At 35.6% G+C, this 19,807-nt stretch overlaps 1 protein-coding gene across 2 annotated transcripts in view; it reads right to left on the bottom strand.

Annotated features, from left to right (window-relative positions):
• Positions 1-19,807, bottom strand: part of RAB28 (RAB28, member RAS oncogene family) — a 65,565-nt gene that overhangs the window by 3,315 nt on the left and 42,443 nt on the right. The window contains exons 5-7 of one of the 2 annotated variants that reach the window (XM_072406429.1): positions 6,232-6,335; positions 4,042-4,119; positions 648-746 (exon numbers count right to left, since the gene is read on the bottom strand). In XM_072406429.1, the coding sequence (XP_072262530.1) occupies positions 654-746; positions 4,042-4,119; positions 6,232-6,335 (275 nt within the window). In that variant the 3' untranslated portion in view covers positions 648-653. The remainder of the gene's footprint in view (positions 1-647; positions 747-4,041; positions 4,120-6,231; positions 6,336-19,807) is intronic. The other variant, XM_072406428.1, reaches the window with a different exon arrangement.

The raw sequence follows: 19,807 nt of genomic DNA, 5'->3' as shown, positions 1-19,807 counted from the left end.
ATTTATGTACATCCTATGTGTGCCTTTCAGGTGCTCGGTTTTTAAGACAAAATTTACCACAAAAAACAGAAGCCAAGTTGCTTTTTATCCAACATCAGTCCTTCCATTTGTGTGGGAGTGTATGAATGTCGTTGATTGGTATTTTCTTAAATGTAAGGCCAGACCACATTTTACTACTCACACCCACCTATTCTGCTACTAGTCAACCTAATGGCTTATCATTCTGTAGTTCCAAAAATAACGATTGGGAAAGCTAAATTATTCGAAAAGAAAATGAAGTCAGCACTGGACACAACACTGAATTTTTGATCAACCGTTTTTGTACTTATCACACAGATATAGCAAAACAAACAAACCAAAAAAAAAGCAAATAAATATAAAAGAAATACTTAGGATCTGAGTTAGGATGTTGTTAGGATCTACATACCCTTTATTATTAAGGTAGACATTGGTAGCAGATGGGAAAAGAGGGAGATTTTTGTGGATCAGTTCTATGTATAATTTAAAAATGACAAAACTTACTGTTAAAAAGGTCTATAAGAGAACTGATCTCTTTAAAGTACACTAAAAATCTGAAAAATTAAATGTATTTCAGTATCTAACCAATAATGATAACTATGAATCACTAGGTTTATCTAGTGTAATACCTCCTTTTACTGCAATGAGCAGATTTTACTCCTAGAGTTTGCAGAGTTCAGTAGTGCATTGTCTTCTGGATAGTTCACTATTTCTGCCTTTACAATACGCTGCCAAGCCGATGTCAACAGTAAAAGCGAGAGTGAAATGAATAATCATGCAAAGGAAGAAAGGAAACAAAGAGACATAAAAACAAAAGTCAGTAAAAGAAACAGATGGAGAAGAAATGTGACAAGGGACTAGGAAAGATGAATCAGAGAATGAAAACAAAATAAAACAATAGCATGCGGAAAAACAAACAAACATGTGTTAAGCACTTATGAAAACATTACTTTCTATACAGTCACTCCAAATAATATGAACTTGATTTGTCCTAAGGGATGTTCCACAGTTATTGCTCTAGGTAGGACTAGGTAGGACAAGTTGAAGTTTTCAAGTAGGAAGCAAACAAGAAACTGTCACTAACAGAAATAAATTTGATGTCAGCTGTAATTTTTTAGGTGCATTTATTATCCCAGTGGGACTGGTCAAGCCTTTTAAACAGTTTAAGCTATGAGGCTGCCTGCACACTTACTGCTTCAGCGCCCAGTCAACGACATAGCACAGAGATAAATATGTTTTGGAATAATTAACCCTGTTCCTGCTAACTACAGTGCAGTCAACTTAAAAGTTCTGCAGGTTTACAGTAGATTATGTGAATATAGAATGTATGAGCACAAAAAAAGAGGAATCGAGTATGTATTTGCACCTATTACTTCCCCTTACTTAATTAACATTAAACCTGTGCTATGTGTGTGTGGGAGGGGGGACCAATTTCATGGGTACATGTAAAACTAGCCCAGAACCGGGCATTAAAAATAACCCAATCATCTGTATGATATAATGACAATATATATATATACATGGATTAAATGGAACATTTGGCTAGAATTCCAAAATCCTTCACGCAAACAAGGGAATGTTGTACAAAGGTTTAGGTTATCTACAATCAATTGCAGTTAATTTGTAGGGGCCAGGGTGAAGTACTGTTATCTAACATGCCAAGATATCAAGTCTTCGGCTAGTTGGAAAAAATCATCAAGTAATTAACTGAGCTCAACATGTTAACCTAAACACTACAACGTACAAACATTTCAGCTGTCAATTAACATTTTTCAAGATTTAAATGTATGCTTGAAAAACACAAGCTGTAATTGCTAGCATAATGTATAATTCAAATTAAGTCAGTTAACAGTTTAGAGGATATGTGACTGTTTCCAAACATTTGTGCAATTAAGAGTAACGTCAGATGTTAACATTTAACACTGGAAAGTATTTAAGGTATTATTAAACCTTTTTTGTAAAAACACTGAACGTTTATCTATATGTGTGACATGTTGCATACTGACAATTTTTTAAATATATTCTATTATTTAACTGTTCCTGGGATCTCAGTGTTGGACTAACTTTCTGGTTGGGATGCACGATCAAAATCTCAAAACAAAACCCTGAAAAGAATGACTGCCTGCACTGTACTGCGCATACACAACTGATCGAAGTTTTGCATATTGGTCTAACACATACACATTAGATAAGTGATTTTCAACCACTGCGTCATGGCACACTAGTGTGCCCTGAGAGATCTTCAGGTGTACTGTGGGAAATTATCCAGTTACCATTGTCAAGTGTCTATGCTGTAGTGACTGGCAGAGTAATGTAATACTCTTCTATGTCAGTGGGTGGCAGTAGGTAGCTTATTTGCCTTGTTTATTCTTGGAGACAAGAGCATTAGCTACAGAGTGTCATTTTGTAACATTTTTGAATTGTGGTGTGCCGCAGGATTATTTCAATATAAAAAATGTGCCGGTGTCTCAAAAAAGGTTGGAAAACACTGCATTAGATATTTGTTGCTTGAAATTTTCTTTCACAATCCTTTCCAATGACAAGACTGAAAAATGCATTAATGTGTGTTGTACATACAGTACCAGTCTGCTCCATGGAGAGGGGAAGAACAAGGGAGTGGCATACCGCTGCTCTCACGTCCCTTCACTTGCATTATAGTCGTTGGTGGATCCGCCAGGATGGATCCATGAATGACGCTGGACGGCCGCTGTACACACGGTCAGATTCTTGTCTGATACCAGCCCTGACACGATAATCATCTGACGTGTACGTAGCCTAAGACTCTTGTGAATAGGGCTGCTGGCAGGTTACACTGTAACCTCTGTGCCACTTGTGTGAGTGTCAATGTACAAAGTGGCTGCAGACACTGTATACGTAACGCTGCCTACAATACAGCTCCAACACATCATCACAATGAAACAAAGCCACTGCTTACCAGAAGGCAGAACAAAGAATATGAACAATGCTTCCCATACTGCATAGATGCAGTTATGCTTAAAAAGACTACATATCTATATCAAACTATGTATACCTACAAGACTATTATTATTGGTATTTCAGTTGGGTTTAGCAACATTTAGACACTTCATCCCTCTTATGGGCCAAGATTTGGAGATGGCTCCAAAGCACACAGCCAGCTGTAGGAAATAGGAGTTTGTTTCTGAGTGGGGATGGAAACATTAGGAGTTAAACACTGGTGAGTAGTAAAAGATCTGCACCAAGCACTACTAGTGACCTGAAAAAGCCTGAAAAAGTGACCTGAAAAAGCCTGAAAAAGGGAGGCCTGGGGCAGCACGCACCCCTGCAGTGGAAGCTACGATCTAGTTTGGGACTAGTACTAAAGTGCCAGTTTGGACAGTTATCGTGAATGACATTTTGATACGGATATGTTATCACTTATTGTTGAAGAAATGCAATGTTTTCTTGTACTATATGATCAAGAGAGCCATTTTGACTTGTTTTATTTTTTGGCTGTTTCCTGTGTGATGCATTGATCCTGAATATCACAATATAATATCACCTAAATATCACAATATAATTATTTTATATATTCAATATCTGCTTTATATATATTTAAATAGAGAAAATGACAGATCAAGGTAAGGAATTTATCTAGAGACAGCAGAAATGATATTTAAATCTTAGATTTTCCTGTTCCTGGTCCTGTCTTTTGCACTCACCTTCACAACCCACTGGTTTATGACACTGTCCAAAATGAGTAATTCAAATGCATAAAGTATATTTCTGTGTCTGATATAGTATGTACATTTAGTATTGTAATTTTTATTCTTAATTTTCTGTTAACTCATGAGTGGTTATATATACTTTTAAAAGCTACCCATGGATGATGCATCATAGCACATACAATACACAGACTGTGACTGAGCTGTACACTAGTAATTAGTGTGTATAACCTATAGCTAACCAAATTATTGACATTTCTTTAAGTAATTTGGGACTAGACTACCTGTTGTATTTTTCTAAATTCAATGTAATAATATATTTTCCCTAATGTATGCTTACCTGGGATTGTTCAATCTCTGCCTTGTTTAATTTGATTCCAAGGATCTCTGCAGCGACTCTCTGAAAACAGAGGAAAACCTACAAAGAAAAAAATGGGAGTTTAAATGATTAAAAGCAGACATCCTCCAGTTACTTTCAAATAAATCAAGTCTTTCCTGAATTGTAAACACTGACGATATGTAAACGTAGAATTTATACTCAACAGTCCTTAAAATAACTTTAGCTTTGAAATTGGTGTCTTTTTAATACAGAAAAGTGTTGTGTTTAGCCATTGAATTCCAATACATATACCAGATTTGTTTCATGGAACGTACATTTGTCTTTTTGTTTTACAGTGAATATGGCAAACCTCACTAGTTTAAAACATTAGGAATTAAACAACGGTGAGTAGTGAAAAGATCTGCACCGATGCACTAGGTACTACTAGAAACCTGAAAAAGCCTCATTTAAAAATACTGTAACCAGCAACTAACTAGTCATGGTTGACCAGCTAACCTGCAGCTCAATCACAATTAATTAACAGTTTAATTAAGGCATATGTGATGGTAAGCAGGTAAGGTATGTCTTATGGGTTCCTTTATAGAACCCCCTCCCTGCATGCTTTACAAATGCCTCAAATTTTGGTAAGACCTAAGTTCTACGAACCTATCCCAAGGGAATGACAGAACTCCTAATCAGAGACCTCTACAGTATGATAGAAGGCTGAGGTCACTTAACCTATTGCAGCAACCTACTTGACCAAATGCCCCAATTCTGGCCAAACCTTCAGGGAATCAGTGCTCTTTTGAGAGGACAATCCAACTGTTGTTCCTATTGCCTCTATCTACTGAATACTGGGATGATGGTTCTGCTATAGTCTTGCATACGTATGTAGACATTGTCAGATCAAACAAGACTGGCTTCAACTTCCAGCTAGACATTTAAACATGTGCCATGAACATGAGCTTTTTTTATACATTACTGAGGAAAGGAATAAAATGGTGGTGATAAACCGCTACCCAATGGTGTCCTCTACACTACAGACGAGAGAAAATTAAGATTTACTTTTGAAATAACCTAAATAGAAGTTTTACCAGCATACTTCAAAATGTGAAATCTATTCTGACCCTTCTACAACTATTTTGTTTCATAGAGATTGTGGGTTATGTTTTAATCTATAGATGAAAACTTTTAAACTCATTATTGAGATAGACTAAGGTCAGTTTACTATTTATGCACAGCAAATTATCACTCTGCCATTTAAAATTTGCTTTGTTTGGTGAATAGGGTGAATCAATGCCGATTCCAGCCATCCAATCATGTTCAAGAATATTTCCCCTTTCATTTAATTGGGCATTTTTCGCCAAATGAATTATCCCTTGCATCGAGATCAGTCCCAGTGATCCTATATAAGAATTTCTACATGGCAAAGTAAATACAAACTCTTTCTTACTGGTAGGGTCGGGGGATTGCATATCATTATGTATGTATTATGTTGGCGCTATACAAATGCGATTTAATAATAATAATAATAATAATAAAATATTAACTGTTTCCAACACCTGTAATAAAAACTGATATAGCACATCAACCAATAATACAGCAGCCAAAAGCTTTCTTTAGACACTTACACCAGAGCTAAGGTCAAGATCAGGCCCACTTAAGGATATAGATCAGGCATTAAATGAATAGGGTAAGGGCTTGTAGAATCAGAAGCAGTTTGTTTATCTGTTAGCTATAAACAGTAGGTCCTGTAGTGAATTATTTGCAATCATGCTGAAAATGTGGTTAAAGTACACTGGAGTGCCGACATCAACGAGGTCAAGTAATTATGAATTTTGAGGCCATCGTCATTTATGTCTAGGATCATCCAACGTACCTTTGTCAGGTCATGTAATTTGGACAACCAGTAGACTTACTTTATATAGCTTTATATATCTTTCTGCTGACTGTACATGTCTTTCCATTCTCGCTAATTTCTACCTAATTTGCTTCAGTTGTCAGCCAGGCTCAGGTCTATGATGCACCAACAGTGATACTTACCAGAAAAAAAACAAAACTTTAATCATGTTTTATTTTTCTCAGTAATATAATAAAAATCGAATATTCTTTATTAGAGCAGTCAGGTGACAAAGCGCTATTTTCTTTGAAGCAAACATTCACCGTTGATTCAAAAATCAAAAGAACAATCCACATTGTTTTATGACTTACAGAATCTCCAGTCTTTGCTGAGACAAAAAAGCTTCCTAGACCGTTTTCTTGGCAAAACCTCTGGTGTTTATCTGCTTTCACCGTTCGCATGTGTTCCAAGTCAACTACAAAATAAATACTCAGAATAAACACACTTTATACACATATAGTCTAGAGATATATACATAAATATAAAGGGGATTTTAAAGCAACAAATTTTGTCAATCCTAATGCATTATTCTACATCTCAATACTTTGATGATTGGCCAGTGCAGGAAATTAAGAAGCAGCCTGCACAGTATTTGACATTAACAGCATCCTTTTCCTTAGTGGTTGCTCACACGCAGGTTTATACATCTGTAAGATACATCTGAGGCACAACTGCAGGGACTTTGATCTCAAAATAGTAACAGAGTTAAACATGGATGCATACTTGGCTGAAAACAAGACTCCGTATGAAATGTAAATACAGTTTTGCTCAGTTTTTATTTTTTTATATATTACAGTATTAAAAAATACATGTTAGTTATGGGTGCAGCAGGTGCAAGCAATATTAAGGTTACCAGAGGGGTCTGAATACATTTTAAGGAAGAGGCCTCAAGTGTCTTAGGGCTTGTTAGCTGGATGTCGTTCATCTTACTTGTATTAGATCAGACTGTGCTAAGTCCAACTTAACAATGTGTATGAACTGCCAGATCATTACAGAACTATGTGCTATAGGGCTATGTGCCAAATGTGTAGAGGCTTAAAGTAAACCTCCACAATATTTGGAAATTCAAAAGAAGTATAAAAAATGTTTAGGCAGTGGTTACCTGAATATGGCTGATTAAAAAAATCAATAAATACAGAGACAGGCAGCAGATAGAATAGAAATCTAAACTTTTACTATAATAGTTGTTGATCCTGTCCCCTCAGACCACTTTGGTAATAAGCTTGTCCAAAAAACCCTTGAATTACCAATAGGTAGGCTATAATTGTGAGCATAAGGGGGTCCTCAAGTTTTTGTAAAAGTTAACATTTGCATATCTAGATCTCTCAAGTACTTGACACATTTTTCGCTGAAGCTGCTTATGCAGTAATTCCAACTATTGCTAAGTTTGAGCTACCTGATTTCATAACAGGTTTACTATCAACTGAGCTTCAGGTAGGTTAAAAATAGAAAAACATCTGAATCAAATTAGACACATGTAGAGAAAAATCAACAATGTGGGCTCAATTACCGACCAAAATGTTATTTACCTACATAGGAAGTAAAAGATCTGTCTGCTGGAATGCTTGGATCACAACAAAGAATGAACAGAGCTGTCATTTGCTGGCTGGTAAAACAATTACCCAAAATTTCCATCTAAACTAGCAGTCTGTAGAGAGGTATACTATTTTAATGCTGTGTCATATTCTTATAACTTATAAATTGATCTGACTTGGAGTGGAATGTTGCTGCTTATTTTGTGAATTTATAAAAAAACAGGAAATCAAATTGCGGGCTGAATAATTGAAGGGGTAGCATTTACCACTCCCCATCTCCTATCAGTTACAAACGCATACAGATCCTGAATTACAAGCCTGTGGACTCTGGAAATTATTGCTTAAAATGTTGGTGTTATATAAATATAAAATAATAATAATTGAACAGGAGCATACAACAATGGAGTAGGCAATGCCAGGCTTTTTATCAGAAAGCCAACCATTCTCTTCAAGCAAGCCTCATAACCTTGTATGAAACTAAACTTAGTATCGGATATATTTTTGCAACGTAACACTTACAGGAATCCATTAACTTTCACTTAAATCCCCTGACTATATTAATATTACACAGTATTTCTATAGCCAGCATATCACGCAGAACTTTACAAAGTCCATAATCATGTCACTAGCTGTCCCTACCACAGTCATATGTCATTATCAATATCTAAGGTCAATTTTGGGAGGAAGCCAATTAACCTAACTGCATGTTTTTTGAAATGTGGGAGGAAACCGGGGTACCCGGAGGAAACCCAAGCAAGCATAGGGAGAACCTGCAAACTCCATGCAGATAGTGTCCTGGCCCAGGTTTGAACCAGGGACCCAGTGCTGCAAAGGCCAAAGTGCCAACCGCTGAGCCACCTATAAGTTAAACATGCAGAAATCTGCTTTTCTTACTATGAAAAGTGTTTCAGCTGGGTTAGCATTTACAACACACTTTGCCACTGCTAAAGACTCTTGCCTTGTTACAATGTTATAATCTTGCAGTCTAAAAACTGATAAAAAATTACTTTTTACTGTGTCCTACATCCCCTAACTCTTCGATTGAAATCTCTTCTGAGCAGGGTCCTCTCCTCTTCATTGTGTTATTGTTTGTATCTGTCTGTCATTTCATACCCTATTTAATATACAGCACTGTGTAATATGTTGGTGCTATATAAATACTGTTTAATAATAATGATAATAATAATAATAACAATAATAAAAAAAAGTTAAAGCATCCCATTGCTGTTGTGATATGTTTACATTCTATTCTTGCAAACATGAATGAATAGTTAAAAAATAATATAAATATAAATTATTAACAAATTAGAGGGAACATTGTCCAAATAATATGTGATGTGCACACATTTATTCAGACACGTCACACCTGTAAAATGAATCATTATGTATTATTTCAGTATTTAGACAACCATTTAGCAGCAAAATTAAACAAATAGAAGTATTAGTCCATTACCTGAATCAGCATCTATGTACATGCTGTTCCAGCAATTCCTATGTGGGTTATACACTTTCTATAAAACACGCTCCTGCGCTTAGCAGTGGAGAATATATTAGTGTAGCAGATATTTTCATGTGGAATTAAGCGGGCCATGAATACATGGAAACTAGGAAATGCTGTGTAAGCTCCTTGCAAAACACTTGTAGCAGTCAACATACTTTATTTCCAAGGGCAAATGTTAATCCTATAAGCTCACGCTGCAAAAAGAAGTTGTATTAAAAACAGAAAATGCATAATTTAAGTGTGAGGTATATTATTTAGTTTTTACTATTATATACCCGCTGGAAGCCGAGCCAAGCCTAACAAACAATGCCATGTTTCATAGGAAAGGGCATGGCACTCGAGCCGTGTGCAAGTTTTATTGTCCGCATTCCAATTCCGCCAAATCTGATCCTGAGGTGACTGGAAGCTACGCTGAACAGTTTGCCCATTTACTGCACTGCAGTCCCTATAATGGTGTTGACTCAAAGCTGTCAAATTATAGGGCAAATATATTCACAAGCATTTAAGGACAAGCAGGCTCTTTGAGTAAATACAGGGAAAAAAAACTTAAACTGATTTCCTGAGGAAGGGACCCAACTGGCTTGTAAAAACCTGTAAATTTGCAAATCTAGTAAGTCTGCATAATGGTGTCATTTGATTATCAACTAAAATGTTCACTTACTCCATAAAAAGCTTTATTTAAAAAAATGATATTGGAGGTCTTTAATTTGTATACTCTGGAGATGTATGTTGTTCTAGCCAAGCATTCCAAAGCCATACTTCACTGTGTGAATTAGCTAATAGGGCTTTACTGCAACATGCTGGGAAGCCATAAAGTGCTGATGCATTAGGCCGCTTACAGCTGCACCGCAGAGCTGCTGCAAATTAGCATCTGAAATAGATCCTTGTCAACGAGACATTTTTCTGGCTCTTACAGTCTGTGACAAGATGCCTACTTGTGCTCACATTCTAGGAGAACGCCGCTTTGTAAAATGTGAGGGGGGCTATGTATGTTTCTAAAAGCCAAACCTCCTCATGTGCCAATTGCTATAAAGACATTGTTAGAACAGATCTAATGTTAAATATAAATAGATTCATTATTTTATTACAATTCAACTAGATTTTCTATCTATACTATTTACCTTTAAATATAGGGTATGTATTCTGTATTAGACACACACAGACACACACACACACACACACACACACACACTTCTCCCCAGCATCATTTTAGCCAGGTTGGTGTATATATATATATATATATATATATATATAAATTCATTATTTGTAAAAAGATTAAAAGCTTTGTAAATTAAAAAAAAACTTGAAAGCATATTTTTATTTCTTTATATTCATTTTAAAATTAAGTTCAAGTTCACACTTGAGGTGAGGTTGTGCTGTGTCTACTGCGTCCTCATGCCAAGAACTGCTGCCTCTTAGAACATGGTACATGGTGACATCTCCCTGCAGCAACTCCACAGGGAATAGATAGGGTTGGCATAGAACAGATCAATGGTGGCCCTGCAGTGTGTTTCAGCGGCTGGCAAAGTTCTTGCTGCTGGGAGCCGCATGGGATCACTTGATCCTGAGGCATGTCCGAAGCCAACTTTAAACAAAAAGAGGCTTTAATGAAAAGAACATAATGCCTAAAGAGCATAAAAGGTAGTTCCTGATTCCGGGTAGAGCTAAAAGGCTTTTATGTAAACTTGAGCTTTAGCTATTAAAGTATGGGAAAGCAATTGGTTTGCGTAGCCCCCCATTTTCTTGTCAGTGTATATATATATACATATATATATATATATATATATACCTATTTGTTTGCTCTCCTACCATTCCATTTAGCTCAGTTGCTGATACAAACACCATGTACTTTCAGATATAGGTATGTGATCCCATGTGACAGTGATTGGCAAATCGGTGATTTTACATGAGTGTCCATAGCCTGAAAAGAATGCAACTTTGGTGACTTGTAGCTTACACAGAAGTTTCTTACGCTCTGCTGGCTGAAGAGAATGGCAGAGAAAGAAAATAATGATAAGTACAATATATTCTGTTGGGAAGCCTTTCCAACATATAGTTTCACTGGTACAAATTTAGTCCATGAGAAGTAAACTAGCAAGGTACGCTGATGAGTTAATCAATTCCCACAAAGGATTCGGACTGTTATATTCACCTCTGCTGGTGTTTATGCAATCATCAAAGTCTGACTAGGGCAGACAAAAAGGATAAGAAACATAAAACACTATCTGTACACTGTAAGGGTGCAATAGGCAACAACATTGGATAAGATAAAGCAAGGGCAATAAATCACCATGTGTAATGGTAAATGCTTACATTTGGCCTAGGACTACTGGCATTCCTAACAGACAGATGTAAATTATTACATTATGTGCATCTTTTTTCACACTGAAAACAAACTAAATTCATTTGTGACATATATGAACAGTGTTTAGGTCTAATTTATGTAAGTTTGTATCACACACACTTCTTTAGAACGTATTCCCTAACAATAATGATTCCCTAACAGAGACATACATTATTATATACACTAATGCTTTGTGTATACTTCCTAAAGGGTGAAGAGTGTAGGATTTAAAGGATCTTAAGCAGTTTATGGTCATAATTTTTCTGGAATAGTTTGTTGGTAATTTTTAATAACTAAAGAGACTTTACTCTTTTTTCCAAGTCTTTCCTGGGGAAGAGACTAAGGAAACCAGGTCAGGCTGAAAGTAACTGTTGTGCTGCAGATTTGCAGATCTTTATTGTTATTATAAACCAAAACTGCATTTAAGATTGGGAGGTAGAGTTGAAGGTTGAGACCAGGTATGGCTGAAAAAGAAAGGCATGTGTGCCAGGAGGCTGGTAGAAGCTTGTATGCTAAGAAGTTGGGGGAAGCCTGTGTTCTGGGAGAGCCATGGAAGTTTTCAGACAGAGAGCTGGCCAAGTGGACCTGGTGACTTTAGGTTCATAAAGTGCCAAGGAGGTGCTCTTTCTAAGAGCAACTGCAGAATAGATTGAGCAAAAAAATGGATATTGATGTCTAATAAATCATTGCCTTCAAATAATACCACATAGTGATTTGAGCTTTATTTTTCATATTTGGAGATAGAAACAAGACAGAGGATTTTTACTATATTTCCTGTGCTGTTGGGTATAACTTTGCTAATTTGAAATGTGTATAATTATATATATTTATATATATATATATATATATATATATATATATATATATATATATATATATATATATATATATATAACAGACGATCCCCAAAGCACTCTGGATTACCAAATCCTTCCTTTACACAAAACTGACCATATTTGAAATCTTGGTATGCCCCATCCCTATTGGTATCTGCTCTGACCTAATCACTTCTAAACTTGAGCTTTAGAGCTTGGAACTTTTAACAAAAGAATATTTTACAACAGGTAAGGATAAAAATCAGGTAAGATTAAAAAAAGATTTAAAAATGTATAAAAAATAACAGGGTTTTTAGCCTTGACCACCAAATATATAAAAACATATTTTTAAACTGTACAGAATTTAAAACTGTATTTATTAATTAGGTATTATTTTTTAATAATTAAATAATAAATGAAATACAAAGCACATTACAACGAAGGAGACATTTTTAAAACAGGCATGTTTTCCTCCTCAGCAATTCCCCTAGAAAGTAGCTGCGTAATTAAATGCACCATTTGCCTTTTGATGCGGCAATCACAAGCAATTTACAGAGCTATTGTGATTGACGTGTAATTACGACTGCACCAACTTTACTTAATTCATTTTAACTCCTTAACCTTTGCATAGCAAAACGTAAGCAAGATTTTTTTTAGTTCAAGTTCATTTGAATGACTGGCAGCTAAATGTATCCAAATTATCTCAATACTGCCACTGCTCATTATGGTACCACTGTTTGATTAATTACACATCTTAGTGGGGAGAAAAATATTTCAACACTAGACACTGAAATACTATTGTTTTATTTTTTTTAACTGCATGAAAAAAAAAAAAATATATAGTATTTACAAATGCAAAAGAAAAACAAAAAAAAATACTATGTGAATAAAACAGTTAAAATAGATTTTAGTTCTATTTTATTTCTATGCAATTTGTCAAATATAATAATGAATATTACACTGTTGTGAACTATTTAAGCAATTATTCTAAATAAGAAGCAGGTTAGGGTCCATCTGTACACAAAAGGGTCTTTTATTTACAATATGTGCCAGCAAAATCTGACAGAGATTTATAACATGATTAAGGTGAACTTCCAAAATTAAAATTGGTAATATATTTTTTTTAACAATTAAAGGACAGCTATCACTATTTATCCACAGTAAAGACACTGCAAATAACTGAGGAAGGAGATAGCTTGTCTCATCATCTATCCACTTGGTATGGTCCAACTCCCTGTGAATGATGGAGCTGCAAAATTATTCCAATAATATGGTATTATGGCCATGTCACCCTTAGGCTATATTTACTCGGACTTTAGAATGGTAAAGAAAATAAACACCATTAAAAAGCTTACTTAATTTTTTTCATTGCTTCATTCAACACTAGTTGAGCAAATGTTAGCATTCACAGATGCCCTTTAGCAGCCCGTGATGCTCACCATTGTTTAGTTATTTTGCTGTCAGTATTGAGTTGTTGATCATCACAGGGGTTTAAACATTGTTCACACCTTGGAACCAGAAAAAAGGTCCAAAGATGGTGTCCAGGTGGAAACAGGGAAGCAGAATAGGGTGCTGGATGGGCTTTTAAACACTGCCCCAGCTCTGGGTGTAACAGCTATGGTCTAATCCAAATCAGGTAGAATTATATTATGCCCGGTGTTCACCTTTAAAGGCTCCCCACAGAACCATCTTCAATTTAAATTCTGGCACCTGAAACCTCTGTATAATTATAAATTACTCTTATTAAAAAGTCTTTACATAAACCAATTAGTAATTTATGATCAGCTGCCTTTTGCACATGTTTGTAACTAATCTATAACACAAAGCCATTATATGATGGTGCTATTACTCGAGAACAAAATTCAAATTAAACACCAAATACAACTCCAAGACGCCACTGTGCTGAAGCGCAAGCTAACTAAAACAACTAGGTGGATGTTATGTGAGTAAGTTATATAGGTTGGTTGCTCAACACATGTGTGTGTTTAAAGCCTATGTGTATGCTAAAGTAAAATTATATATATTTTATACTTGCAATAAAATAATGTTGTAAAAACACTGCTATGGAATAGAGTGTGTTCTACTATGATTTGTAGGAACAAATCTCTCGCCACAAAGTACTTGCAGCTGTTCATACAAGTTGTGAAATTACATAATGCTTAAATAATGACCTATCATGATTAGCCCACACAGAAATGACAAGCAAAATGCACTAATAATTTATTAATTTGATTTACATGTGCTTAAAATTATGTACATATTTTCTCTTCTAAAAATACACCGGGGTCAGAGTTGGAAGGACCAAGGATATAGCAATTGCTTTAATGCGATCTTTGTTTAGCATTTTTCATGGGGGCTTAATCATTAGGGATACCTGTGGATTAAGATTTTTTAGTGGGCCAAAAGAATATTTTTTATATCATTTCTTTTTTAATTACTGGAGGAGAAGACAGAGTAGATGTGATGGATTAATCCTGGCTACATTTGCATTTTTTGGAAGAGTAGATGAAATGGATTAAACCTTATCATGCTCAAACTATATCTTTTTGTTCAGCAAAGTTCTGTATCGATTAACCAGGCTGGTAGGTAAGTACAGATAAACCCAATTACTAAAATCTCAAAGAAGCTTCAGGGTTTTTACTAGGTATGCAGCCAGGCTGCAACACTTAAATTATGTTTACTATGTATATGAGTTTTGAACTGTAAAAGCTGCTGGTGTCAGCAACACACTATAGTCTGACTGCCGCACATTGCAGCAGTCCAGCATCATTTTTTCTGCATTGCGCATTAAACATTAAAAATATTAATGGTCTGTAAGCAGTGTTTTTGAGGTTTTAATTGGGCTTTAACATGTTACTGTCTTTAATTAATCTGTTGTTTTAAATAAAATTACTGCCTTTAATTAATCTGTTGTTTTAAATAAAAGAATACCTGGTAATCCTGACATGAACTTCCTTGTTCCAACACTTTCTATTAAAGGATGACAGCTGTCTTCCAATTGTCACCTTGTCATGAGTGTCACTGTGTTGACTACAAGACAACAACATTGTCTTAACTGTAATAAAGTCCAAGTTTATCGCTATAAGGCTACCAGTCTGGAGCAAATAAGTGCAGCCAACACTGGAGTAAGGGCATGTAAGCAAGAAGTGGCTGAATGAAGCACTGAGAATTCTTTCAAAAGCTGAACATTTAGATTAAAGAAAAATTGTATTAATGAATTTTTTTTTTTAAAAATTGCATTAAAAAAAACTTTTAGTGTATAAGTTTTATATTTTCAGCTGAAAAGTTGTAAATCTTCTTAGCATTTCTCTTACAACAAGCACGGCTGGTCTTACTCAAACACCATTGATCAAGGTTTTACAAAAAAAGTGGTTGGCTACAAAATCAATAGGGCTCTATTTAAAAATCAGGCAACCTGACATTCCTTCAAACATTCCCTGATGGAGAGTCATCTACTGCCATTAAAACATATGGACCCGGAAGTTTCTCCACCAGGGAATGTTTAAAGGAAAGTCCAATTCCCTGCTTTATATTTAGAGTCATTCCAATGAGAGTCTTTTATGTCTTTTGTCCAGTTATGTCCATAAACTTATGTTCAGTTTCACAAGAGCAATCTACTATCTTCAAGCTACAGTGGCCACATTTGCAATTCACTGTGTAATTCAGACTGACTTACAGTGATTGCACAGTGTTGGAGCACTGTTTGCCGCTTCAGTGCAACAGTTACAAATACAGGAAAGCAGCCATCCGTCCTGGGAAAGAGGACACATTCCTCGCCATGCTCCCTATTATACAAAGAATTATGAATTAATAAGTAGATGGTTGGTTAAACCCACAAGTGTTTTTGTAACCTTTATTTTTCAGTGATAAAATAATAAATGCAAAAACTTGAAGTTAGATTACAGGTTTGGCTATCTGTAAGGGTGACATTCTTCCCCAATTGCCAGCCATGTAGGAGACATTCTTCCCACTGACCATCATTCTAATATAGTGTGAGCTGCGTATATAGTAATTATAGTAGGGGTTCCCTAAAGATCTGAAAGTTCTTAGAATGGTTCCACCATGTTAAAACGGTTGAGAAATGCAGGTATAGAGTAACATATTGTTAGTTATATAGTAGGTTCATAGGAGGGTCAGGAGAGGGTTAGTAATGACTTTGCCTATTTGGGAAAATATAGTGTATTTACGGTAGAAAAACATTCTTAGGTATTGTAACATTTACCTGACTGTATTGGGGATTAGAAATTGCTTGTTTTATGTTTTAATGAATATATTTAATATTAAGATTTGTGATTGTTTCTTTAAGTTGTTATCTGTATATCAATGTGTTTAAAGTATTCCTACATGGCTCACAGCTCGGAATACTTTTGTCAGACAAGATTCATAATCTTCCCATAGAAAAGAAAACCAATGAAGCATATTTATTGTGAAGCACTGTATGAATTGGGCCTTGCATATGCAAGGATGGGAAGTTTTAAGCAGAAAGAGGATGGATTACAAATGGGCCTAATTTATTAAAGCTTTCAAAGGCTGGAGAGGATACACTTTCATCGGTGAAGCTGGATCCAACAAACCTGGAATGCATTTCCTAAAAGTTATTTGCTATTTATTAGCAAATGTTTTCAATCCTGGACCAGATCCATTCCAGGTTTGCTGGATCACCCTGCTTCACTGATCAAAGTTTATCTTATCCAGCCTTGGAGAGCTTTCATAAATCAGGCCCCATGTCTTTATTTCTGCCTACAGTCTCCTGTCAAATTGGATCACAGTACCAAAAAGTAAGTAAGCAAATCACTCTATGGGGACACAGGTATATTACATTTTCCTTACTCTATCCCAAAGTAAAAAAAAAAATTTTGGCTTGAACACTCATTGATATTCATGCTATCATATAAAGGCAAGTATAAAACAAGATTTTTTTTTGTCCTCAAAATACCATTAGAAAGAATATTATTGGTTTATATTCAAGTGACTCTTGGTGGCATGTTCTTGAACTGCATTTCTACTGAGAACAGTTTTAAATGTTAACAGTTAAAGCCACATTTTGTGTCCTAGGTTTATACTCAAGCCAAAATATTTTGTCTTTTTTCAGGTAAAAGTAGGTACCTTGGTGTATATTTAAATTGGTTTATATTCAAGTATAAATAAATAGCGGTAAAAAAATAAAACTAGAAAACCACATTGTCATTTAGTTGCTTAGAATATACAAAAATTTAAACATTGTCATTTTTTCTTAATTACTACCAGGTTTTACCTACAGCAAATGATAAAACTGATGCTTGAGCTGGAGCAACCACAAGCAAAATATATATGTATATGTACATATATACAATATATATAGGCATAAAAAATGTAACTGTTGCCCCTCCTGATTACATCACTTATGTTAGTTCTAGAAAGTTGAAGCTATACTTTAAATAACCATTTTATTCTAGGACAAGCTGGAAATAATCTGAGATTGGTCATTTAGCACAGATTGCCGACAAATTTTTTTTTAGTTATCAGGAAAACATCTTGAGCGTTGATCTGGTTTTACTCATTTTCGACAAACTGCGTGTCACATTAACTACCTCCAGGAAGTTATTCCAAACACAAAATAAACTGTTTATGCCCCTGCTCAGATAGATAGCATGACAGATTGTTATTAGCTGTAGACAGATGAAATGCATTAATTTGATCATGAGCGTGTGTTTAGATTTGAGCTGCCATGTACGCTCAAATCTGACGCCTCATTGCGATTACATAGTTAACAAATAAGTTACAACCCAACATGGCCAGTTCTACAGATGAATGCACCCAAATTCTGACATAGAGCCAACGCTGTAGATAATATCATAATGTTAATACTGGGGAGATACTTCATAGTGTATAAATTATCTTACAACAAACACATACCAATAAACCTGATTTTTTTTTTTAATTCATCTATCTAGTCTGCTCTACAACATGAAGTTTAGAGGTCAAGTTTTGTTATCAAGTTGTGAAGTTTTGTTATCAGGTTGATATTATATTCCTCACATAATGGCATAAGAAAACTGCAAAATAAACTACAAACAAAATAATTCAATAAAACACACTACCTTCATTTATGTGACCCAAGATAAAGCAGCTATTCTGAAGCAAATTGTTACTAATGCTCTAGGTGTCCTAGTCGGTTCCACCAGAAGAAGGCAGTGTTCTCTCCAGCCCCTTTTAGCCGGGCGCACTACCCGGCACTTTTCAATAACCACCCAGCAGTTCTTGGGTGGTAACTGAAGAGTTTGGTCACAATACAGGGGCTTCCACCTGCCTACAAATTCTTCCCACCAGGCTTAAACAAAATTATGGATTGAGCAGAGAGAAGGTTTTGGTAAATTCTGAAAAATACTGGCCGGTCAACCTTCAGGTCCAGCACACTTCTGAAATACACTGATATGCCAACACTTAAAAACTGTCTGCATAGTATTATGTAGATCACCCATATGTCATCAAATAGCTTGAACCACTCAAGGCATGAACTCAAGAAACAAGAAACCTAGAGGTGTGCTAAGATTTCTGGCAAAAGTCACATCACCGGCTCCCCTTCTTTCCATAGCGCATCCTGCTGCCCTCTCTTCCTCAGGCACATATAGATGGCCATCTATGTACATAGATATGGCCATCTAAAAAAAAAAACACATTAATTGTCAGATCAGGCCACCTACATCTGATTCATGGTCCAGTTCTGATGCCCATTGCAGCTGCTCTTGGAAGTAATTAGGAGGTCAGCCCTTTACCTTGTCTGGGTCTATGTAGTCCCACACAGTATTCACTGTGTGCATTAAAAAGTTTTTCCTGTTTCAAACACCTCACTGATAAACACTGTTTATTTACTGCCCAATATATCCCCCCCCCCCCCACCTGCCCTGTCAGTTGTTTTAATGTATTGGCTGATCTGTGTATTGTATTTTTTTTTATTGTTACGGTAGGGAATTCTCTTTGGGCTTTGGGATTTTTGAAATATTCCAATGTGTTGTCTGGGACCACAATTCCAAGTGTTGTCTGGGACCACAATATTTCACTGTGCTAAGTGAAGTAACTAGAATGGATTCCTGCAAGTGCGTTGGTTTTGCATTGTTTGCTTGTAATGTACTGGAAGATTAAAAAGAATAAGTTTAATTTCTTATGTTGGTCCAAATTATAGGTTTTGTTGTAAGCCCAACAAAGGTTTTGTTGTAAGTTCAAGAAACATTCCAAAAGCTCCATGATGTTACCTTTGCCTAGGCTCTGCAGGCCACAATCAAAGTACAAGACATGCAAAAACATAAGGTGAGGGTTTTGTGTGCATTCAAGAAAGCATTTTTATTTAGTAGGTAGGAGTCTAAACAATAAGTAGACCTTGCATGTTGATGACAAGATGCTTTTTATAAGATTGAATATACTAAGATTTAAGAACTTTAATTCACATGGCCTTATTTTTTACTATACTTACATGCAGAATCACCTTACCGTCATGGTTATAAAATTAGTCACAGCCAGTTGCCAGATTATAATATTTGCTTGCAACTTCCATCCTTTAACCAAAAAATAATTAGGAGGTCATTCTTTAACTATTTAAGCATGTAGTGGTGGTTGATGGTGGGAAGGGCTTCCAAGAGAGCAAAGGAAAAGTGCACTATTGTTGTGTTGTTCTTTAAAAAGATGCATTGGAGATGAGACCGAAGACATTACATC

This window comes from Pyxicephalus adspersus, chromosome 3, assembly GCF_032062135.1.
Source record: "Pyxicephalus adspersus chromosome 3, UCB_Pads_2.0, whole genome shotgun sequence".
NCBI classification, from domain to species: Eukaryota; Metazoa; Chordata; class Amphibia; order Anura; family Pyxicephalidae; genus Pyxicephalus; species Pyxicephalus adspersus.
This window is presented reverse-complemented; position numbering and strand designations above follow the sequence as displayed.